The 23,966-nt window shown below is 60.2% G+C and overlaps 1 protein-coding gene across 2 annotated transcripts in view; it reads right to left on the reverse strand.

Moving 5' to 3' along the window:
* The window catches only part of PDE4A (phosphodiesterase 4A), a 162,689-nt gene extending 139,596 nt beyond the window's left edge, over positions 1 to 23,093 (reverse strand). Inside the window, exons 1-2 of one of the 2 annotated variants that reach the window (XM_039514062.1) lie at positions 22,996 to 23,093; positions 22,123 to 22,330 (exon numbers count right to left, since the gene is read on the reverse strand). In XM_039514062.1, coding sequence (XP_039369996.1) covers positions 22,123 to 22,143 — 21 coding nt within the window. In that variant the 5' untranslated portion in view covers positions 22,144 to 22,330; positions 22,996 to 23,093. Of the gene's footprint in view, positions 1 to 22,122; positions 22,331 to 22,995 lie in introns of those variants that run through there. The other variant, XM_039514064.1, reaches the window with a different exon arrangement.
* Positions 23,094 to 23,966: the final 873 nt, after the last annotated feature.

The following is a 23,966-nucleotide window of genomic DNA, read 5'->3' on the forward strand; positions in this document are numbered from 1 at the left end:
AGGACGGGCAGGGGTTGTGCATGTCACAGGAGCAGCCCAGCCACCCTCTGGTGCACGCCCAACCCAGACCAACCCTCAACGTCTCTCTCCACCCCCCATGCCCGGGTGCAGCCTCCCCAGGGGGCGATTTGATGAGCTAACGACCCCAGCTCAGGAGAGGCCGGGCCGTAAAATTCATCCCAGAAACACCCTTGTGCCAAATGGGGCGGCAGGTTCACTCAGTTCACTCCAACCCTGCCGCACAGGACCTAGGGGGAGGGCCGGCAGGACGGGTGCTGTGTAACGTGGACACACCGTACATGTGAACGCCTGCACAGCCCTGCACACGTGCACAACCGGAACTGTCTGCACCGTGCACACACATCTCCAGTGCCCGGCGCGACGGGGCCCTGATCTCGGCCGGGGTCCGGGTGGCGCCCGGCGCGACAGGGCCCTGATCTCGGCCGGGTCTGGGCAGCGCCCGACGCGACGGGACCCTGATCTCGGCCGAGGGCCGGGCGGCGCCCGGCGTGACGGGGCCCTGATCTCAGCCGGGGTCCGGGCAGCGCCTGGCGTGACGGGGCCCTGATCTCGGCCGGTGTCTGGGCAGTGCCTGGCGCAACGGGGCCCTGATCTCGCCGGGTCCGGCGGCGCCCGCCCGACGGGGCCCTGATCTCGCCGGGTCTGGGCAGCACCCGGCCCGACGGGCCCTGATCTCGCCGGGTCCGGTGGCGCCCGCGCGACGGGCCCTGATCTCGGCTGGGGTCTGGGCGGCGCCCGCGCAACGGGGCCCTGATCTTGGCCGGGGTCTGGGCAGCGCCCAGCCCGACGGGGCCCTGATCTCAGACGGGGTCTGGGCAGCACCCGGCCCGACGGGGCCCGGATCTCAGTGAGGGTCTGGGCGGCGCCCGGCACGACGGGGCCCTGATCTCAGTGAGGGTCTGGGCAGCACCTGACCCGACGGGCCCTGATCTCGCCAGGGTCTGGGCGGCGCCGCGCGACGGGCCCTGATCTCGGCTGGGGTCTGGCGGCGCCCGGCGCGACGGGCCCTGATCTCGGCTGGGGTCCGGGCGGCGCCCGCGCAACAGGGCCCTGATCTTGGCCGGGTCTGGGCAGCACCCAGCCCGACAGGGCCCTGATCTTGGCTGGGGTCTGGGCGGCGCCCGGCGTGACGGGGCCCTGATCTCGGCTGGGTCTGGGCAGTTCCCGGCCCGACGGGGCCCTGATCTCGGTCAGGGTCTGTCAGCGCCCGGCGCGATGAGGCCCTGATCTCGGCTGGGTCTGGGCAGCGCCCGGCCCGACGGGGCCCTGATCTCGGCTGGGTCTGGGCGGCGCCCGGTGCGACGGGGCCCTGATCTCAGCTGGGTCTGGGCAGCGCCCGGCGCGACGGGGCCCTGATCTCGGCTGGGTCTGGGCAGCGCCCGGCGCGACGGGGCCCTGATCTCGGCTGGGTCTGGGCAGCGCCCGGCGCGACGGGGCCCTGATCTCGGCCGGGGTCTGGGCGGCATTCTAAGACAATATGCATTTCCTCACCTTTTGGGGGCGAAGCCAGACTTTAAGGCACCTGCTCCCCTACATGGTGTTAACTTCGCTTGTGCCAATCAGAAACAAACACAAACAGGTTTTGGGCCCCGTCCCCTATGACACTTCTATGATGTCATTGTGGGTACTTTATGGCCTGCCTGCCATGTGCAGGCAGGGAGAGGAGAAAGAAAACGAATCCTGTGTATACCCGTGTATCCTGTGTATACCCGTGTGTCTTGTGTATACCTGTAACCGAGCCTGATCACCTCGAAGCCTCTCTCTCAGCTCACGTGTTTCAAACAGAGCTTCTACGTTTGCCGGTCGTTATGCGTTGGTTTGTATTTGTAAGTATCAGTTATTACTAAATGCTGCATCTTTGTTTATAAATATTGTTAGTAGATATTTTAGTCATTGTGTGTTTTAAGTTTCATTAACTCTATTAGCTAATCATACGCTACTCCCTTACCCCTTGTAATTATCCCCAATAAAACTTTTAAATTGATTAAGTTTAGTGTGTGTGTGTGTGTGTGTCTGCAGTTTGCATCGTGACCCACACTCTCCTTGCATCCCTTACCAATATAGTCTGTTGCCACGTGCAGCCTGGTAAATAACAGGCCTGCATTTTCTTTCGCCCCTGCGAGTCCGTGGCAATCTACAGAACCCAGGAGTCCTGAGTCCCCACCCACCAGCCCATTCTGGCGCCCCTTGCTCTCTGCTGGCTACAAGACACACAGAGAAGATTCTTCCGGCCCAGGGGCCGTTCCGTGGTGCCAGGGGGGCGCAGGGGTAGGCAGGATCCCAGAGCGGCACTGTCCTCAGGGAGGCGGGTGGCACGGAACCCAAACGCCGTCTCTCCCGCTCTCCCTTATTTCAATACCACCGCTCTCAGCTCCCGTTGTAGCGCTGCAAAAACAGCCCCTGGCCCGGGGCCCAGAGTCAGCGCCGAGCCGGGGAGGAGCGGGCCAGGGAGCCTTCGCGGAGTCAATCCCCTGCACGAAGCAGCAGACTGAGGAGTTATTTCCTGAATAATGAATTGTTTAACTCCATTGCATACACGGGGGCGGGGGGGGGGCAGCAGCAGAAGCACTGCGGTGACGCTGCTCAGCGGGGCAGGTCCGTCGTTCAAAGGATGCTCTGAGTTCGCAAAGAGCACTCGGGGGGCCCAACCGGGGTCTGAATGCAGAACCCGCTGGGCCAGGCACAGACCCTTGGCACTAAGGAGGATCTCAGCTGGCAGCAGCAGGAGGTTGTTACCCTGCAGTGGCTCAGGAATGCGCGCGCACACGCACGCACACACACGCACGCACGCACACACCACACACACGCACGCACACACCACACACACACACACCCCCTCTACCCTGGCTGACAGCACTAGTACACTGTTATACACACCTCCAGTGGGTAGCCCAGCGACACTCTGCAGACACTGGAGGGCAGAAGGCATCCTCGGAGCACGGCCGTGCCAGGCCAGACAGCCCATCCGAGTGATGCCAGCCAGCAGCCTTCATCTGCCTTCTCAGCAGGCCATTTTCCTACATAACTGCACCACTGCACTCCCCAGGGCCGCAGCCCCCTGCTGGATCGAAGCCAGTGCCCCATTCCCTGCCCTGCTCTGCCCTGGGGTCAGATTGGAGCCAGGCGCCCTGGGGGGGAAGGCCCCGGCTCCCAATCCCCACCCCCCTGAGCCAGCCAGCCCATGTGGCCCCTCGCTCCTGGGAGTCTCTGCTGTTTCCCTGCCCGGGACCCATTAATGCCATGCTGAGTTTGGCGGCCGTCACCCCCCCACTCGATGGGAAGCGGGCGGAGACCCTTTGAACTCACTGTGCCTGGGGGGCCCCGCGGGGCTGTCGGATGGGATCGGCTCCCATCGCTCCTGACCTGGGCCGGCTGCGCTCATGGAGGCGCTCACTAGGGGGTCACCTCCACCCCCGCTCGCTCTGCTCTACCCGCTCCCAGCCAGCTCCCCATAAATCTGCTGACGCCTAAATATTTACGCTGCCCCAGGAAGGGCAGACGTCACGCCCACGGCAGGGAGCCAGGCTGGGGGGAGGGACAGACCTCGGGGCCACTGAGACCCAGGGTGCAGGGCCCCTTCCTCTGCAGGGGACATGGCCATTTCTCTCACCGGGGGTGGGCAGGGCCCCCACCAGCCCCAGGCAGGGTCTCATTGACCGGCAACAAGGTCGACTGCCCCTTGCTGCCAGTCCTAAATGCCAGGATTGCACAGGAGCAGCTGAGAGGCCCAGGGCTGGGTGGCCAAGAGTCCATCTGCCCCACCCCTCCCCAAACATGGGTCCACCCTGCTGCCCCCCACTATCCCTGCCCCTCCCCCGCACCAGCACAGGTCCATGCCCCACTCTTGCAGCACAGGTCCAGTCCCCGCCCAGCCCCGATCCTGGACATGGGTCCATCCCAACTCATCTCCACCTCCCAGAGCATGGGTCCATCCCTGCCCCACCCCAGGAGGTAACGGAGCAGCCAACACGAATGAGTGATTCCTTCTCTCCGGCCAGGCCATACGCTGGGACTGGCCCGCTGCGGCCTACAGGGATCTCAAATCGCATGTCAGGGGCCAGCACTCCCCCCACGAGCCAGTTGAGGGCCCTGCGTTCACGCTGGCCCCCAGAACACGAGCACTGGAAGAGTGTCAAACTGGCATGGGACTGGAGCTGCGGGCAGACACGGGGGCTCCCCATTTCCTACCACCGGGCCAGATCCGCAGCTGGTGCAATGACAGGAGTCGACCTCCCCCCCAGCTATTGCGGAGAAGGGCGGGCCGGTGGCTCGGGTGCCAGCTGGGATGGGGGCGACGTGAGTTCAATTCCTGGCACTGCCTCGGCATCCCTCTGCACCCTTGGCTACGTCCCCGTCCTTGCCAGCTCAAGGAGCCAGAGCCGCGCTAGCTCTGACCCAACCCGCAGGCTGACAGTAGGGAGTGGAGCTGCAGCAGGAGCGTGATCCCATGGGAGACACTAGACACGGACTCCAGGCAGCTGGCTCCTCCTGCAGCTACACCGCTGCTGTTAGCATGCTGGCTGGATCAGACCGCACGTGGCTGCATCCCCGCAAGCTGGGAATTACAGCGCAGATGCCCCCTTATGCTCTCTGGCCCAGGCCCTCAAAGGTATTTAGGCTCCAATGGAAGTGAGGAGCCTAAGCACTTTAGAGGATCTGTGCCTCAGTTTCCTCATCTCTACAATGGGGGTAATAGCAGTGCCTGGCCTCCCAGGGACACTGAGAGGTTCAGTGTGTCAGAGCAGTGCCCAGATCCTACGGTGACAGGAGCCAGCTAAGTACTAAGATAGAGATACTCAGGAAAATGAATCTGAATAAATGTGAATTTACAGTGGATTAGTTAAACCACGTTAAATCTCTGCATGGACACTCTCGTTCAGAATTAACGTGGCCTTAATTTGCTTTAGCTTCCAAAGTGAATTACGCTAAATCAAAACCAGACCACTTTCATTCTGAATGAGCGCGTCCACGCAGGGGTTTAACGCAGTTTAACTAATTCACTTTAAAAATTCATTTGGATTAATTTGCCTGAGTGTCCCTGTGTAGACAAACCCTAAAACAGAGAGGAGAGACAATAGGGGGATACAGAATAATCAAAGGTCAACAGTTTCAATCTGTCCTCGTCTACTTTCCCTGTCCCCAACATTAAGAATTCCTACCCAACGCTGCGGAGGAGGGAGCAGATTTGGGGGGGCGGGGAGTCCTGCCCCGATGGACTAGAGGGTTTCGATGCTGTAGACTGACTGAGCTGGAAAGGAATCGACACACTCTCCTGGGCGCTGGCGCTAGCTAGGCATGGCTGGCATTATTAGGGAAACACGTCTGACCATCTTCCGTAGCACTGGCTTATCCCGCCTTAGTGCGAACGGGGGGGGGGGGATAATTGCCATATAAAGGCCGTTGCAGCTTCTCCTGTGGGCTGTTTGCGCAGAGCTGGCTGGCTGCAGGAATGCTGTTTCGGGGAGGGGGGGGATTTTCTTGGCTCCAGTGCCCCACGTGCCAACAGGAAACGTGGCCTGATTGCTCCTGCGTGGGAGGCAGTGGGATTGAAAGCCGGGCTCCTCCTGAGCGTGGCTGGGGGGCTCTGCACAGCCCAGCCAGGGGGAGATGGGTGGTAGGAGATGCGCTCCTGCCCCTGCTGCAGAGACGGGCTCTGAACTCCAGTCTTGCCCAAAGGAACAAAGCGAGACTTAAGGGGTGTCTAGGCCCTGTGGGGTGAATGTAACCCTCATGGGCACAGAACCAATTGCACTAAAGCAACTGAACTGTTCCAAGCCTGCATCCGATGGGGGGAGTCTCTAGCCCTGCCCGCTCCAGCAACCTACAAACACGGACACTGGAAAACCTGCCTTGCTGGCAGGGCCCTACGAAGCTCCAGCTCATTAGCGCCAAGAGAAAGGAGGACCGGGGACGGGATGAAGGTCTCTAAGTACCCACTGGGAAGCAGGGGGAGATTTCCGATAACAGAGAGCTCTTCCGTCCGGTAGATGAGAGGCAGAATGAGACCCAGTGGCCGGACGCTGAAGCGAGACAAATTTGGATGGGAAACAAGAGGTGCATTTGTAATGGGATGAACCCAGGCACTGCCATGCTGGATCGGACCAGAGGTGCAGCTAAGGTCTGATCTACGCCGCAACATTAGGTTGCTGTACATCGACACATCTCTACCCTCACACTTCGCTCCGGTCAGCGTAAGTGACACAGGAAAACCGCCTCCCTGAAAGGTGTGGCGCCGGGGCTGACCTACCGTGGTTGACGCAGTGCAAGTGTAGACACGGCATGACCTGTGTCAACCCTGAGAGTCCCCCGGCTGCTGTCCCACAATGCCCCATTCCCTGCCACAGCGACTGCCCTGCTCAGTTTTACACTCCTCCGCCCAGGGGTCAGAGTCAAAACCGGAAGGACACCCCCCCCCACGCCCTTTCAAGCCACGTGTGTGTTTTTGAAACGCCTTTTCCTGGTGACCCCCCTTGGTGACTCTCCCTCGCTGCGTGCAGCTGCCCACGCCGGCTCCAAGCACCGGACACGCTCCTGGCGGGAGCAGACAGGACGTGTTGGACCCCCTGGGCCTGTGGGGAGCAGAGGCTGGAGAGGCCCAGTTACGGGCCCGCTGTAGAAACGTTGGCACCTACGAGCAGACTGTCCGGGGGACGTGGGCAGAGGGGCAGGACAGTGAGCAGCAGCTATGCCACGTGAAGGTGAAGGAACCTAGGCCAGGGAGGGCAACGAGAGATCTGGGGCAGCCTCGCGGACCTGCCGCTTGCCAGACCTAGTGGTGGAGCCCTCCCCAGCGCCCCGCAGAGCACCCTGGGCCCCTCCAAGGAGCCCACGACAGAGATCCTGTCGTGAACAGCGAGGAGGAAGAAAAAGACGGGGCCTGGCAAGAGGCGGTGGCGGGGTCCAGCCACGTCGTGAGCCCTCCGGACCTGTTTGAGACTCCACCAGTCTGGCCGGTACCGCCAGGTGAGCGCATGTGAGCCCAGGGTCGGAGAGGGACCTTGGTAAGTGTCTCCATGCATTTTTCCTAGGAATTATTGCCAATAAACATGGCCCAGTCCCTCCTTAACAAGACAAACTTGTCAGTGGTTGACTCCTAGGAGAAGAGGTAGAGGTACAAGAGTTGTCACCTGCTTTTCACTGCCCCGGAGGGCTGGGCGGGGTGGCATGCGGAGCACTCTGTTTAGGTGCGTAGGGAGGTCCCCTTCCACCTCCTGAGATCTGGGGCAACCCAGCGCTTTCCAGGGACGACTGCTTTACTGCTTCCTCGGCAGTGGGACACTTCCCCACACCACTTTGGGACGATTCTAGCTGGCCCCATTGCAGCAACCAGGCTAGCGGCAGGCAGGCCTGGGCGGCTTCGGGACACCAGCAGCAGCTGAGCTTTCTGTGCCTTCGTTCGCCTCAGAAGTGAGAAGTCAGCTAAACCCACCACCGCTGTGGTCAGCAGTGCCGATATTCAGTGCCAGGGATAGGGAAACCCACAGAAAATCCTCCCCACCCCTTGACCCTTGCAGGCCAGACTCCCGTGGCTACTGCTGGCGAGCGGAGCTGTGTCAAGAAGCGCGTCTTATTCAAAGTGTTTATGGGACTAAGGGGAGGGAGTTCTGAAACTTCTCGTTCCCTTTCCGCTGTGACTGTCAATCCAACGGCACATCGGCCTGGTTTTACCAGCAGCTTTTGCCTTTGCAGCCTTGAGGGGGGCCCCCTCCGTGCCCAGGGAACACCTGACCCCGATGAGCAGCAGAAAGGAGAGGACGAGGGAGAACATGCTCAGCGAGATCCTGCAAGCCCGTGCTGCCTTGGACCGTGACCAAAGGGCCCGGAAAGCCAATACAACCAGCAGCCTGGAGAAGGCGAGTGGACAGGAGAAACGCCCAGGACTGCCAGCAGGACAAGGAGAGGGAGATGGACCAGGACATACTGGGTCTTCTCAAGCAGCAAACTCAAATGCTGCAGACCCTGGTGGACCTACAGGTCCAAAAATCCCAGACTCCCCACCCTTTGCACTCCTAGAGGAACTCCGTGATCACTGCTCCCTACACCTGGCACCATTTCACATGGCATTCGCCCTGCCATGAGGGCAGGGGACTGGATGACCTCTCGAGGTCCCTTCCAGTTCTATGATTCTAGCACAGGCCATATCCCTACCCCCACCACTCCACCCTGGGGACCAGCAAGGAAAGCTATAGCTTCACATACACCAGCCATGGTTCTCACAGGGCAGTGTATGTGTAGCCACAACGGACGGCATCTGTGCACTCGAATGGACGGAAACGTTTACTCCCTTTCTTATTTTAAAGTTTCACGACATTCAGTTATGTTAGAGTGTATATAAGCATTGCCTGCGTGGTTTTCTGTCCATTGATTTTCTGCACTGTTTTTCCCCCGCTCAATCAAGTTCTATTTTTGGAGAATCAAATTGTCTGTCTTAGTTCACAACAAATATTGTAGAATGCAGAGCCGTAGTCAAAGCAAAGAGTGCTTGTAAATGTACAGCAAGCCCCACAGAATCCATGGCTTCAGGAAAACACCCAGCCACCTCTACAAACGTGCAGCCAGCACTGCACAATTCTTAGCAACTCCCCTCGTTCCGGGTCCAGAGCAGAGTCCGGCTCAGAACGCAGATGTGGTTGACAGTGAACATGCTCTTTCCAAGCCTCCCTCTATAGCACAGCGTCCCGCTGGCCTCTCGTACCACCCCTTCTAGCTGGCTGCTCAAACTCAGCTGACAGCTGCTCCACCTCCGCCCTGGTGCCAGCTTTCCCCCCTTTGCCTCGCAGACACTTCGCAGGACGCACCAGGCAGCTGTAATCGTGGGGATATATTTCTCACTGAGATCCAATCCGGTGAGTAACTGCCAGCGTCCCTTCAGGCTACCAAAGGCACAGTCAACTGTCATTCTGCCCTGCTGAGCCGGAAGTTGGATCATTCCTTGGTGCTGTTGAGGTGGCCAGTGTAAGGCTTCATGAGCCGGGGGAGCAAGGGGTAGGATGGGTCCCCCAGGACCATTATTGGCATTTCAGTGGTAATATACTGGCCGAGAAAGTAGGTCTCCGCTTGCAGCTCTCTGAACAGTCCTGTGTCCTTAAAGATGTGAGTGTCCTGCACACGCCCTGACCAGCGCACACAGACACGGGTGAAGCATGCCCGGTGACCCACCAACACTCACATAACCACTGTCCGTATGCAGATGCCAAAATAGGGATATGTGGGCCATCGACTGCCCCACCGCGCTTCAGAAACCCTGTTGCTGCAAATCCATCCACTCTGTCCTGCACATTGTGAGAGTCACGGTCCTGCAGAGCAGGAGGTGATAAATGGCCCCACACTCTTGCATGACAACAGAGGATTTTCCCGCTCCAGAATGATTCCCCACTGACCGGGAGCCATCCGGCATTGCAAGCTCTCACAGCGCAATCACCACTCGCTTCTCCACTGCCAGCGCAGCTCTTATTCCGGTGTCCCTGCACTGGAGGCCTGGAGCAGGCTTGGCACCCCGCTCCAGGAATGTGGCCTTTCACATCCCAAAGTTCTGTAGCTGCTGCTCGTCCTCCTTGCACCACAACGCGACCCCACCAGCCCGTGCTCCTTGCTTGGGCTCAGAAGTGGGATTCCACCATTTGCAGCTGCTTTGTCAATGCCACCAGCATCTTTGAATTGTTTTTTTGCTATGTCCGTCAGCAAACTGTCCTCACAGAAATGGTCACGTCCTCTGGTATTCCCTGCGGGGCTGCAAATACTGGAGAATTGTGCATCCTGTATTTGCAATGTCCATGAGAACAGCATAGAGCTCTGTGAGCTCCATGCTTCTGTCAGAGGTGGCGGAGTCAGAAAAGTCCCATGCAGGTTTGTGGGATTTTTAATAAAAGGCGCGAAAATTATGGTTTATGGGCGGCATTATGAGATGGAGAAAGTTGCATCCTGGGAACTTGACCCCTAGCTCCCAAAGATCACTGGGCATCTCAAGTTATTCAGCCCTGCATGCTGCGCGGAAGGGAGAGACTTCACTTTGTGCTATCCTGAGGGATTCCTAACCCACCAGCTGAAACCAGCAGGGGGACCAGATCCTGGTCTCAGTAATGCTGGTGTCTATCTGGATCCTTCAGTATAATTACTCTGGATTTGCACCAGTGTCAATGAGACCAGGGCTTCTGCTCCTCCTTAATCTCCTGGTCCCTGTTTTGCTTTGGCCGGGCGATGTGGTGCACGTTTGCTATGCAGCGCACGGTCTGCTTGCACACTGGGAGGCAGGATGCCCTGCCTTGCAGGGGAGACTCCACCAAGCTGCTGGAGGAGGGAAAAAAGGGGCTTTTCCAGCACCGCACCAACGCCGCCATGGCTGCTGGGCAGGTGAGGAGCAGCGCAGGCCCCAGATCTAGGGGGAAGGCCTGAGACTGGAATGAGGATTGACAGCCAGGGGGTGACTGGAGTTCATCAATCCAGCCAGCCCGTCTCTGTGGCAGGAGAGGGCGGAATCCACCATGAATGCAAAGTAAAAACAACCACAACTCCCAGCACAGGCAGGGATATGGCTCCCCCCTTCCCCCACTGAGAAATGGAGCCCCGGTGAGAGGTGTGTGATGGGCACACCCAGCCCTAAAGCCCGGGGTGGGTGGAGAGAGAGGCAAAGGGCCATGCTGCAGATACTGAAGGGAGCGCCCGGTGCAGAGCCCCTGTGCTCAGAAAAGCATCAGTGCACAGGGCAAAAGACTGGGCCTGGGCATTGCAACCCCTCTAGCGAACTGTGCCCATGGTTTGCAGCCTCACACCCCCACCCACCAGCTGACTGTCCCTATGGATTTCTCTCTCTCTCTCTCTCACACACACACGACTGTCCGCATGGATTTCACACACACGCAGCAGCTGACTGTCAGCCCCCCCCCCACACCAGCTGACTGTCCCTATGGATTACACACACACACCAGCTGACTGTCCCTATTTCTCTCTCTCTCTCACACACACACACGACTGTCCCCATGGATTACACACACACAGAGCTGACTGTCCCCATGGATTACACACACACACACACACACACAGCTGACTGTCCCTATGAATTTCACTCACACACACACACACTTGACTGTCCCTATGCATTACACACACACAGAGCTGACTGTCCCCATGGATTACACACACACACACAGCTGACTGTCCCTATGAATTTCACTCACACACACACAAACACACACACCTGACTGTCCCTATGCTGCATTACACACACACACACACACACACAGCTGACTGTCCCCATGGATTTTACACACACACACACACACACACCTAACTGTCCCTATGAATTTCACTCACAGACACACACACCTGACTGTCCCTATGCATTACACACACACACACACACGCACACACAGAGCTGACTGTCCCCATGGATTTTACACACACACACAGCTGACTGTCCCTATGAATTTCACTCACACACACACACACCTGACTGTCCCCATGGATTACACACACACACACACACACACACCCCAGCTGACTCTCACACACGCTCCGGCAGGCTGCGGTCCCGCCGGCCGAGCGCTGCCCGCACCTCCCCTCCGGGACCCGCCTCGCCTCGCCTCGCCCCGCTCCCCTCCCTCCCGGCAGCGCCCCCAGCCCGTGTGGCCCGCCCCGGCCCGGCGGGGATGCGAAGGCGGCGCCCCAGGACGCTGCCGCAGCCGGCGGGCGGCTCCCGGGGCGCCGAGCGGCTCCGGGCCGGGGGCTGCCAGGGGCCCGCGGCGCTTACCTCGCTGCAGCGGCTCCCCGGCGGCGCGTCCCCACGGCCGGCCGGTCCGTGCTGCGCCCCCGGCCGCTCGCCCTTTGTTCGCGGCCGGGGGCCGAGCCGGCGACGGGATCGGGGCTGGGCAGCTGGCCGGGGTGGCGGGGGCTGGCGCGGGGGCTGGGGCCGGTCCCTCCCCGCGCGGCGCAGGAATGGAGACGGGCGCGCAGATTCCGGCGCGGGGGGAGCGCAGCGAGCGCGGGCGGCTGCTCCCCCTCTGCAGGCGGCGGGGAGCGGCCCCGGAGCGAGCAAGCGGCCGGGCGCGGCGCCGGGGGCTCGGCCCCCAGCAGGGCGCACCAAGGGCGAGCTCCGCCACGGAGCCCCGGCCAGCCGGCCCCGCCGCCGAGGACCCCCGGCCAGGCCGGCCCCTGCGCCACGGGACCCCCTGCGCCAAGGGACCCCCCCCGGCCAGGCCAGCCCCGGCGCCACGGGCCCCCCTGCGCCAAGGGCCCCCGGCCAGCCGGCCCCGCCGCCGAGGGACCCCCCCGGCCAGGCCGGCCCCGGCGCCACGGGACCCCCTGCGCCAAGGGACCCCCCCCGGCCAGGCCGGCCCCGCCGCCGAGGGACCCCCCCGTGCCAGGCCAGCCCCTCCCAGGGGACCCCACATCACGCTGGCCTCTCCGCCAAGGGACCCCGTGCCCGGCCCCTGCGCCACGGGACCCACCCCCGGCCAGGCCAGCCCCGCCGCCGAGGACCCGGACCCACACATCACGCTGGCGCCTCCGCCAAGGACCCCCGTGCCAGGCCAGCCCCTGCGCCAAGAGACTCCCCGTGCTAGGCCAGCCCCTCTGCTAAGGGACCCCCTCGGCCAGGCCAACCCCTCCCCAAGGGCCCCACACATCACGCTGGCCCCTCCCTAAGGGACCCCGTGCCAGGCCAGCCCCTGCGCCACGGGACCCCCACGTCATGCTGGCCCCTCTGCCATGGAACCCCTGGCCAGGCCAGCAAGCCCCTCTGCCAAGGGGCCCCCGGCCAAACCAGCCCCTTCGCCAAGCGACCCCCCCCAGCCAGGCCAGCCCTCCACATGGGACCCCCACGCCAGGCCGGCCCCTCTGCCACAGGACCCCCCCTGCCTTAGCTCGCCTCACTCAGGCAGACAGGTCAGACACACGGGTAAGTCTGTGTGACAGCTACTACCTCAATGAGAAAATGAGGGGGTGGGGATCTTCCGTCTTCCCCAAAGGAAGGGGATATTAGATGTCCAGTGGCCCCTGGGGCTAAAGCCTGCTAGTCCAACCTCCCTTAACAAAACAATTCCTCTAAAACACTGAGTCGCTCTCTGCCTCAGTTTCCCCATCTGAAAACCGAGGACTATGACCCTTCCCCTGCTTTGTCTAGTCCAGCAGTGAGACCTTCTGTCTCTTGCTGTGTGTGGAAAACACCTGCTCCAATGACAACCCAGCTGCCCTAGTACAAATACAGATTAAGGGGGGATGTGATAGAGCAGTGGTTCTCAACCAGGGTCCGAGGCCCCCTGGGGGGCCACGAGCAGGTTTCAGGGGCTGGCAGACTCACTGGGGCCCACAGCAGAAAGCTGAAGTCCCACCACCCGAGGCTGAAGTTGAAGTCTGCGCAACTTAGGTTCCTGGGGGCCCCAGGACAATTGCCCTGCTTGCTACCCCCTAATGCCGGTCCTGGCTTTTATATGCAGAAAACGAGTAGTTATGGCACAGGTGGGCTGTGGATTTTTTTTATAGCATGTTGTGGGGGCCCTTAGAAAGAAAAAGGTTGAGAACCCCTGTGATAGAGGTCTACAAAATCATGAATGGTGTGAAGAAAGTGAAGTCTTATTTATCCTTTCCCATAATACAAAATCCAGGGGGCCACCCCCTTCAATAAGCCACAGGTTCAATACAAACTAGAGGAAATACTTTTTCACACAATGCCCAGTTAACCTGTGGAACTCATTGGCGTGGGATGTTGTAATGGCCAAAAGTGTAACAGGGTTAAAAAAAGAACTAGATCAGTTCCTAGAGGGCAGGTCCATTAGCCAAGCTGGTGAGGGATGTAACCCTCTCATCCTTAGGGTGATCCTTCACCTCTGACTCACAGGAACCAAGAAGATGGGCTGTTCTGTACATTCCTGTTGAAGCTCTGGTACTGCCCACGGTCGCAGACAAGATCCCAGGCTAGATGGACCCTTGGGCTGACCCATTATGGCAGCTCTTCTGTTCCTACATAATGACTAGTTCTGACCCAGGAGGAAGTTTCCCCACAGAAAATGGGAACGTGCCAGCAAATGCAGAAAGAGAGGGGTAGTGACACTTGGCTCCCGCCGCCGCTCGAAAAAGGGTCACAGATTTTTCTTAAACGTTCTGAAAGCATTTTTCACCCCACACTCAAACGCTCCTGATTTTTTTCCCCCAAAGAAAAATAGCCCAGAAAATCTGGATCATTTTCAGTTTACAAAATTTAAAAATTATTTTTTCCTGTTGTTGGTTTTTCACCTCCCCCCCACACCCCGACTTCCTGCTGAAAAAGGCAGCCAGGGCGTAATAACTGGAAAAAGAAAAACAAACCAACCATCTTTTCTTCATTGCTCAAAACAGAAGTAGTTCAGGTCTCGGCAGCTCTCATCAAAAATGGGAAAAGTTACAAATGAAAATTGATGGTTTTGGGGAAAACAAGCCATTTTCAAAAGTTTCAAACCGCAAAATGTCACCGGGCTCCGTTACCTGGCGCTTACCCCGAACTCTGCTCCTCTCCCACAGGCGGGGGCAGTGCAGGCTTTGGGCGGCCCTCTGTACTTACCCTTTTAGCTCAGGGACTGGAATCCTGGCTCCACAGCAGGGAATTTATTGCAGCGTGAGGCTTAATGAGCCACATGGCAATTAGGTTATGCAAATCAGCCAAGGGGAGAGAGTGGTTTCCGCCTGCCCTGCAAATCCAGTGCTGGGGGCAGTGGTGAGCTGTCTCTGGGATTTTCCTAGCAGATCCCAGAGGGAAGGATGTTTCTGCAATTCAGCTGCTATTCCAGCCTCCAGCTCGGACTCACTGCTTGGTGGATAACTCTGCCTCAGTGGCAGCAGCCCTCTCCCCCTACCCGTGGTGCCCCTGTGAGGCAGGTAGAGCAGCCCCAGGGCTGCTCTAACTAGTACTTTGCTTCCCATGCTCTCCCCCCCCCTCCGCAAAGCAGTGTATTTCAGGAATGCCCCATATCCATCCCTGCACGGGGGCTGGAAGCAGGGCCCTTACTGCATCTCCTCGCTAGCCAGGAGGCCCCAGGTGAGCGAGGGCCATTTTTGGCCCCTTTTTAAGGGCTGAAGGGGTCTTGGCATATGTCCTCCTAGCTCCAGCCAAGCTCAGAGCAACAGCCACTGGCTTTGCCTTTCAGCTCAGGGGACAGGATCCTGCGGCTGCCGTCCCCCATCCGCATTACAAATGATGAAGCAGACAGACGGAGCCTGAAGTGGAAATGCTGCTGGAAGGATTCACCAGGGGCTGGATGGAGGAGGGAATTAGGAGCCCGATTCTCCTCTGCTCACACCTGAAGTCACTCCTGATTCATGCCCATTGGGTCGATGGGACAGCTCTGTAACTGGCAGCAGGGACCACACCCCAGCAGGCGCCCAGGCCCCTTGACAGCACCAGCCCCCTGCCCCCCACCCCCAGGGGACAACAGCATACGGGGGAGCCTGCGGCACATCCAGGGCCCTGAAAGCCCCGGTCCTCACGAGCCCAGCTCGCCTTCTGCCTCCCTCCTGCAGGGCGAGCTAGGACAGCGGGGGCCTGTGGCCTCACCCACAGGCCAAACCTACTCACAGGGACACGCTGGCGGGGGGGGGGACCTCTCTCTGCACAGCCCAGCTGTCCCTGCTCCGGGCTCATCCCCAGGTCCTTCCCAGGAGGGGCTCAGCTGACTGCTGCGGGGAGCCGTGACACCGCGGGACTCCCGGTGACTAGCAGCCGCAGCCGGAATTCCCCCCAGCCGCCCCCCCCAGCCATTGCTCAGCCAGACTCTGCAGCTGGGGAATGAATTAGCGAGCAAGGAAAGGGAGCACGCAGAATCCTACCAGGCCCAGCACTGGCGCCGGGGAGGACCCAGGCTAATGCCAAGTTGGCAGAGCCGGGCGAGCCCCCTGGGGTCTCCATGCAGGAATACCCCCCCCCACACACACAAAAACAGGCAGGCTCGTATAATAAAGAGCAAACGGGGGGCTCCTTGAGCTGCTCGGAGCCCCAAGCCGTTGCTTGGTCGCCTCTGCCTAGCATGGGCTCTGCAGGTCGGCCTCAGGGGAGGGTGAGTAACTGGAGAGTCCTTCGCTGCTTCCCTCTCATCCCACAAAGACTGGCACCGCCCTGCGCCCGCTTTATCTGGGGCTGACGTCCTCCGAGATCCCCCTGGAGCACAAGGGTCACTCGTGCCTAGCACCCTCCCCCCACCCCCAAAGCAACGGCCAGCCCGGTGCGCAGGCCCGGCCCAAGACCTTCCACCAGGCAGGAACGTCCCTGAAATCCAGCTGCTGCCCCGGGCGCTAGGGGCGCTGGGCACTGCACCAGATGCGTCGTGACGCTGCCTTGGGACGCGGCTGATCTCTGCCGCTGGCTCCTGGTGCGAGCCTGGGGCAGTCACTTAGTGCCCGTGGGAGTTAAATACCTTTCCAAAGCTGAGGCTTACCACTCCGTGCCCCCATTCTCCAGCTGTCCCCTGGTGACGTGTGTTCAGATTTTTGTAGCAGGGACTGTCCCTGCATGGCGCAGTGGGGCCGTGCCCTCAGCTGGGGCCTCTCTCGTAGGTACTGCCTGGAATGTAGGCACATCACAGCCTTAGTACGTTTAGCCTTACAACCCCTCCAGGAGGCCAGGCAGGTCCAGTATGCCCAGTGTACAGCGGGGGAAACTGAGGCACGGAGCTGCAGTAACCTGCTCAACATCGCACGGGGAGTCTGTGGCAGAGCAGGGACATGACCCCAGATCTCCCATGTGCCTAACCACTGGGCCGTCCTTCCTCACAGCTGCTGCCCTAATGCAAACAACAGAGAGAGCTCCTGGCCTTGGTTACTGGAGGCTGATGGTACCTTGTGTTTCCCTGCAGGACTCTGCTCTCAATCCGGCCCCAGGCTCAGCCAGAGGGTATTCCCCATCCAGCAATCCTCAGCCCCAGGCGGGCGGCTCACGGGGAGGGCGCGGTGCGTTTGGGGTCTCCTCACTCGCACGATGCTCTGTCACTCTCCGTCTCCCCCTTGGAGCAGAATCAATTCCAAGCCCCACGGGCAGAACCGCAGCTAACGGCAGCGTGGGGAGGGAGGGAAGGCAGGCAAAGCAGCGCAGGAGTCGCTACGCAGCCAAGGAAGCCGCAAATGAGGCCAAGGAGATGAAAAAGCTTGTGGAGTTCGCGCCCTCAGAGCCGGGGTAGGTGGCTGGGGGCCACTTTGGTGGGGCTGCGGCTTTGGTGACCAACCCCAGCTCCAGCTCACTGTGGGGCTTGAAGGACTCCAGGACACTAGGACGACTGGGCTGATGATCTGAGGGCTGGCTTGGGACCCAGGAGAGCGGGGTTCAATTTCTGGCTCTGCCACTGACTCCCCTGAGTGACTCTGGGCAAGTCCCTTAGTCTCTCTGTGCCCCAGACCCACCCGCACAGGTGCTGCTGTCCTATACAGCTGCAGCCAGGGCAGTTTGTGCCGGGCCCTGACCCAGAGGGGAGCATACAGCTGATCAGGAGAAAAGACAATCCAGTCTGGTTTTACGGGGAGAGAGTCCTGACAAACAGCTTAAGGCTTAACCTGAACCAAGACTACAATGAGGCTGTTACTCGGCAGCATTCTGGAGGCCTTGGGGAAAGGGAGCACGTCTCTGGCCCCTCTTCATGCCAGCTGTCACGCGAACGCTTTACAGAGACAACGGACGCTTAATAGTACAGGGGCTACAGTGACCCCTAGAGCCCCACTGTGCCTGGCACTGCAGACCCCTACGGGCCCCTCGCTGTGCTGGGTGCTGCACAGACCCCAACCTAGAACAGTGCCCCACTGTGCCCAGGACTGCACGACCCCCAGCTGAGACCCACCTTGGGCTGGGCACTGGACAGACCCTGACCAAGACTCCTACTTTGCCGGGCGCTGCACAGACCCCCACCGGGTCCCCGCTGCACAGACCCCTACCGAGACCGGCTCCCCCGCTGTGCCGGGCGCTGCACAGCCCCCCACCGGGTCCCCGCCGCACAGACCCCTACCGAGACCGGCTCCCCCGCTGTGCCGGGCGCTGCACAGACCCCCACCGGGTCCCCGCCGCACAGACCCCTACCGAGACCGGCTCCCCCGCTGTGCCGGGCGCTGCACAGCCCCACACCGGGTCCCCGCCGCACAGACCCCTAGCGAGACCGGCGCCCCGCTGTGCCAGGCGCTGCACAGCCCCACCGGGTCCCGCCTCCCGCCGCACAGACCCCTACCAAGACCGGCTCCCCACTGTGCGGGCGCTGCACAGACCCCACCGGGTCCCCGCCGCACAGACCCCTACCGAGACCAGCTCCCCCGCTGTGCCAGGCGCCACAAAGACCCCACCGGGTCCCGCCCGCACAGACCCCTACCGAGACCAGCTCCCCGCTGTGCCAGACGCCGCAAAGACCCCCACCGGGTCCCCGCCGCACAGACCCCTACCGAGACTGGCTACCCCGCTGTGCCGGGGGCCGCACAGACCCCTACCGAGATCGGCTCCCCACTGTGCCAGGCGCTGCACAGATCCCCACGGGTCCCCGCCGCACAGACCCCTACCGAGACTGGCTCCCCCGCTGTGCCGGGGGCCGCACAGACCCCCCCCGGGGCCCCGCCGCACAGACCCCGACCGAGACCGGCTCCCAGCCGGGCGCTGCACAGCCCCACCGGGTCACCCCGGCTCCCCACTTTGCCGGGCGCTGCACAGACCCCCACCGGGTCCCCGCCGCACAGACCCCTACCGAGACCAGCTCCCCCGCTGTGCCAGGCGCCACAAAGACCCCCACCGGGTCCCCGCCCCACAGACCCCTACCGAGACCGGCTCCCCCACTGTGTCGGGGGCCGCACAGACCCCCACCGGGTCCCCGCCGCACAGACCCCTACCGAGACCGGCTCCCCCGCTGTGCCAGGCGCCGCAAAGACCCCCACCGGGTCCCCGCCGCACAGACCCCTACCGAGACCGGCTCCCCCGCTGTGCCAGGCGCCGCAAAGACCCCCACCGGGTCCCCGCCGCACAGACCCCTACCGAGACCGGGTCCCGCTGCACAGACCCCTACCGAGACCGGCTCCCCGCTGTGCCGGGCGCTGCACAGACCCCACGGGTCCCGCCGCACAGACCCCTACCGAGATCGGCTCCCCGCTGTGCCAGGCGCCGCAAAGACCCCACCAGGTCCCGCTGCACAGACCCCAGACCCCACGGGTCCCCGCCGCACAGACCCCTACCGAGACCGGCTCCCCCGCTGTGCCGGGCGCTGCACAGACCCCCACCGGGTCCCCGCCGCACAGACCCCTACCGAGACCGGCTCCCCCGCTGTGCCAGGCGCTGCACAGACCCCCACCGGGTCCCCGCCGCACAGACCCCTACCGAGATCGGCTCCCCCGCTGTGCCGGGGGCCGCACAGACCCCCACCGGGTCCCCGCCGCACAGACCCCTACCGAGACCGGCTCCCCCACTGTGCCGGGGGCCGCACAGACCCCCACCGGGTCCCCGCCACACAGACCCCTACCGAGATCGGCTCCCCCACTGTGCCGGGGGCCGCACAGACCCCCACCGGGTCCCTGCCGCACAGACCCCTACCGAGACCGGCTCCCCCGCTGTGCCGGGCGCTGCACAGACAAAGCAAGAGACAGCGTTACCCTAAAGTGCTTCGGTGACAGACACCGTCTAGGTGAGCGCTGGGACTGGACCAGAGACCTCCACGGGTCTCTGGAGCTTGCGCTGAACAGCCAGACTCCCTAGCTGGAGGCTGTCGCAGACTTGTGGCACCCGGAGCTCTGAGTTACCCTTCCAGGCTAATCAGACACCCCGAGAGCTGGAGGGACATGGCCCAGCTCATCCAGCCAGGCAGTGACAGAGGAAGGATTAAAACCAGCTTCTGCCTCCTGGTTCAGTTCCCTGCCCACCAGCCCTGCTGCCTCCACTGCAGCCCACCCAGGCACTGCGCTCCTTCCCTTTCCCTATAAGCCTCAGCTGCACGCTGACAGGATTCCACGGGAGACCCAGCTCCTCAGCACCTTGCAGCACAGCCTGCGCCCCAGCCACCTCCTTATTCCCTGCAAGGCCGAGGCCGAGACATGCTCCACTCGTGTAAAGGCCGTAATCTGCCGATCTTTGCGTGGCCTTTCCTGCTTGCTGTTACTGGCCGTGGGCACGCCTCGCTCGCCCGGCTGACACCGACAGACGCTTAGGTGAACCGGCAAGGAGAACGTGCGGAGCTGCTACGCACGCAGCGCTCTGCAAACAGCAAGGTGACGGGAGAGCCAGGGCGAGTCACTGGGAGGGTAGGTGCCCTGTGACAGATGCATCGCTCAGCGTGCTCAGCGAAGGTTTTCAGAGACCCAGAATAGCTCACAGCACTAACGGAGCCGGGGTGGGGTGGGGGGGGCGGATGCAAAATAGCCCAACTTCTCAGATCTCTTGTTAACAGTGAAATGGAATCTGCTCCCTGCTCTGGGGGTGTGCAGGGGCCAATGGGCTGTAAACTCAGGCAATGGACTGGGGAGAATCCCACCACCCAAGCACAGCGTGGGGCTGCTGGGGGCAGAGCGGGGGCAGGCCTGGGTAACTTGGGGCTTCGTGGATTCTGCTCTGTGGCACTGATGGGCACCCGTTTGCTCTGTCTTATTCCAGGAGCCGTTTTTGCCCCCCAGCAGCCCAGAATCTAGCGCAGGGGTTCTCAAACTGGGGGTCAGGACCCCTCAGGGGTGTGCGAGGTTATTACATGGGGGTCGCAAGCTGTCAGCCTCCACCCCAAACCCTGCTTTGCCTCCAGCATTTATAATGGTGTGAAATATACTAAAAGGTGTTTTTAATTTATAAGGGGGGGGGTCGCACTCAGAGGCTGGCTATGTGAAGGGGTCACCAGTACAAAACCTTGAGAACCCCTGACTAGAGTAAGGGGTTGTAAAGCCAGCCTTGCCCTCCCCAGCTCAGTAGGGACTCGAGCCCCGAAGTGTGGGGCAGCAGGCTTCGTGATAGTGCAGTGTCCTCTGAGCACCGAGTTTCTGCATCGCAACCTATCGGTTCTGACCCCTGCAGATACACCTGGGGCCTGATTCTCAGCGGCGCTGTGCTTACACCAGGGCAGCATGGTGGGAAACACTTCCAGAGCAGAACAGGTGCAGCCTGCTCTGGTGTAAATGCCAGCACACACTGCAGGGCACAACTCAGACTCGGAGCCCTGGACTGTCCCTAACACCCACCCACTTGCCAGCTGAGTAGTGGTACAGACACGTGTCACAAAGGAGAGCAGTGCAGGAGGAGTCTGTTTTGCAGTTGCACTTGTCTACATCCAGAACTGAGCCAGTTCATCATTTCAACTGGTGGCAAACAGCCAAGTAGACGCTCTTAATCCAGTTTACAAGTAGCTCTTTGTGCTTTAGCTGGAGTTAATTGGGGACTTACAGTGAGATAAGAGCGACCTCACAGCCCATGTGCAGCAGTTTAGCTAAATCCAGTTGAAATTAAACTGGTGAACTTTCCCAAGCCTTAAACCACAAGAAAAAGGGGCCCACACAAAGGCCTCCTGCAGTTTAACTAAACCACCTTAACACCTGGCACTTTCCGTCTGTGGATCTCAAGGGAGAAATATCATTAGCCCCATTTTACAGCTGGGGAAACTGAGGCACAGGCAGGGAAGGTGACGTGCTCTGAGGTCATCCAGCAACAAACCAACCAACCTGGCAATGGTCGGCTGCTGGTGTGCAGAGACCACTCCCCGTAATGCTGGCCAATATTCCCTCATTGCATTCCCCCCATGTACCCATCTGTCGTCTCTTGTCTTATACTTAGACTGGAAGCTCTCTGGGGAGGGGACTGTCTTTTTGTTTTGTGTCTGTACAGCGCCTAGCGCAATGGATCCTGATTCTATCATAATGCTACTAACAGTAAGTGTCAGAGCCAGGAATAGAACCAGGTCTCCCAAGTCTCAGTGCTCCACCCTCTAGGTCACACTGCCTCTAATCCTAGCAATAACTAGCCCCATGCAAGGGCGGGCAGGGTTCTAGGAAGCTTGCTAAAGAGCAAACCCAGACTCAGACCCCAAGCTGCCATCTCCCAGAGCGTAGCTGTTTGTTCGAACTCCTGATCCCGAGGGTTTAGCCTGATCATTTCTACCTAGAACAGAGTTGTGAAAGCTCCTTGTCATCTCTGTCGCGGTGGGGATTACTCACCTCCTCAGCCCTGGCGTGCATGTGTCTCGTCTCCTCAGAAATGACAGACTATTTGCAGATAACCAGAGCACAAAACTTCCCCCCTCTCCTCCCGGAGACAGTTTCTAAAGGCGTCTCAGCTGCAAGATGAAGTTTACGTTTGTTTTGTTAATCCCAGAGCTGTGGTCTGGTCTCCTCTGAGCCCCTTTCTCCCTGGTCACACTGCTCCCTGCAAGAGGGAAAGAATTGAAGCCAGGTGAGAGATTGTGCCCAGGAACCCATAGCAGTGGTACTGGTTTTAAAGATTGGCGGCTGCCAGTTTAGAGGCAAGACTCGTTCTTTTGCTGCAGGAAATGGGGGCACAGCCCTGCATGTATGACATCACATCTTGTCTCCATGGAGACAATGATGAGGTCACGCATCTGGGCGCCAATCTGGCAAAGACTTACCCATGTGTTTGACTTGGGACAGAGGGGATTGCTGCGGTGTGTCAACCCTCACGTATACTCTGGCTCCTTCAGGCCACTTTGGCTGCATAAAGGGGCCTTAAAGTGAGGGGAAATGCACCCCCTTGGGTATCCTCCCCCATGCAGGGGCCTCCCCAGCTAGGCCAGAGGCCCTGCAAGTGCACCCTCCCTGCTCCCAGAGTCAGGGCAGATCAGAGGTGCAGGCCGAGTGTACTGCACTATGGCTCGTCTCTGTTTCCCCTGGCTGCTGGGAGGCAGAGTGCTAGAGCAGCCCTTTGGCCACTCCAACTTACACTGGGGCTGGGAGGCCCGGGAATACAAGGAGCACACAGGGATGCTTACAGCCATCTTCCCTACTCCCTCCATGCCTGCCCCAGGTGGAGAGTACCTCAGAATCAAGCCCACTGAGCACAAAGGGGCTACTCACCTGCGTCTAATGTAACACGCATAATCATTGTGTGGGAGGGCGACGGCACCATTCCAGGGCACTAAGACGAACTGGAAGAGTGGAGAAGAGGCTCTCTGGGATCAGCCCCTGATGGGAAAGGAGAGAGGTGTCATCACGGGGTCAGGGTTGGGATTTTAAAGCAGAGGATGTAAGTGATTTAAGGGTAAAGTAAAAACCCTAAACAAAGTCAGCAGGATACCACCACCCTGAGCTTCCCTAGCAGCTTCCTGCTGAGACACTCAGAGCATTAGTTACCCCGAGGGGAGGGGAGGGGGGCTGTAACAATAATACCTCACTCTTACATAGCTCCCAAAGTGCATAACCAAGCAGGTCACTCTCATTCTCCCCATTTTACTGATGGGGAAACTGAGGCACAGAGGGACGAAGTGACTTGTCCAAGCTTACCCAGCAGGCCATTACCAGAGCCAGGAATAGAAGCCAGGGCTATTCTGGTCCAGTCTAGCGCCCTGTCCGTTAGGCCACACATGGATCACTTTACCTTCCACTTCAGGGCAGCCACCTCTGGAGCTGCATACAGCATCTGTTTATTGGCCACACAGTTTGGGGGCCAGAGGATTTCCCATCCGTCCTGTTGGACTTCCCATACTCTCAAACCCCCAAAGCACCAGTAAACTCCATCCTACGTACACCCTCCTGCTGACTGCAGCTAGACCAGCTGAGCCCAGCCACAATCCCTGCAACGAGTGCTGACACCTGGGAGGCAGATTCTCTGCACAGGAAGCCATCTCCCTGTCAAGCACGGCGCACCGTCTCGACGCCCAGCGTAAGGCTAGAATATCAAGCAGTGGCTCCTTCCATGCAGAGCTGATGAGGTTGTGACAGCTCCATGGCTGACAGCTCTTCACGGAGTTGCTTAGTCAAGGCTGTCTGCATTCAATGCTGTGCTTGATTGGCATTGTTGTTACCAGGGGTGTTAAGAGAGTGGATAA

This window comes from Mauremys reevesii, linkage group 25 (genome assembly GCF_016161935.1).
Source record: "Mauremys reevesii isolate NIE-2019 linkage group 25, ASM1616193v1, whole genome shotgun sequence".
In the NCBI taxonomy this organism is placed as follows: domain Eukaryota; kingdom Metazoa; phylum Chordata; order Testudines; family Geoemydidae; genus Mauremys; species Mauremys reevesii.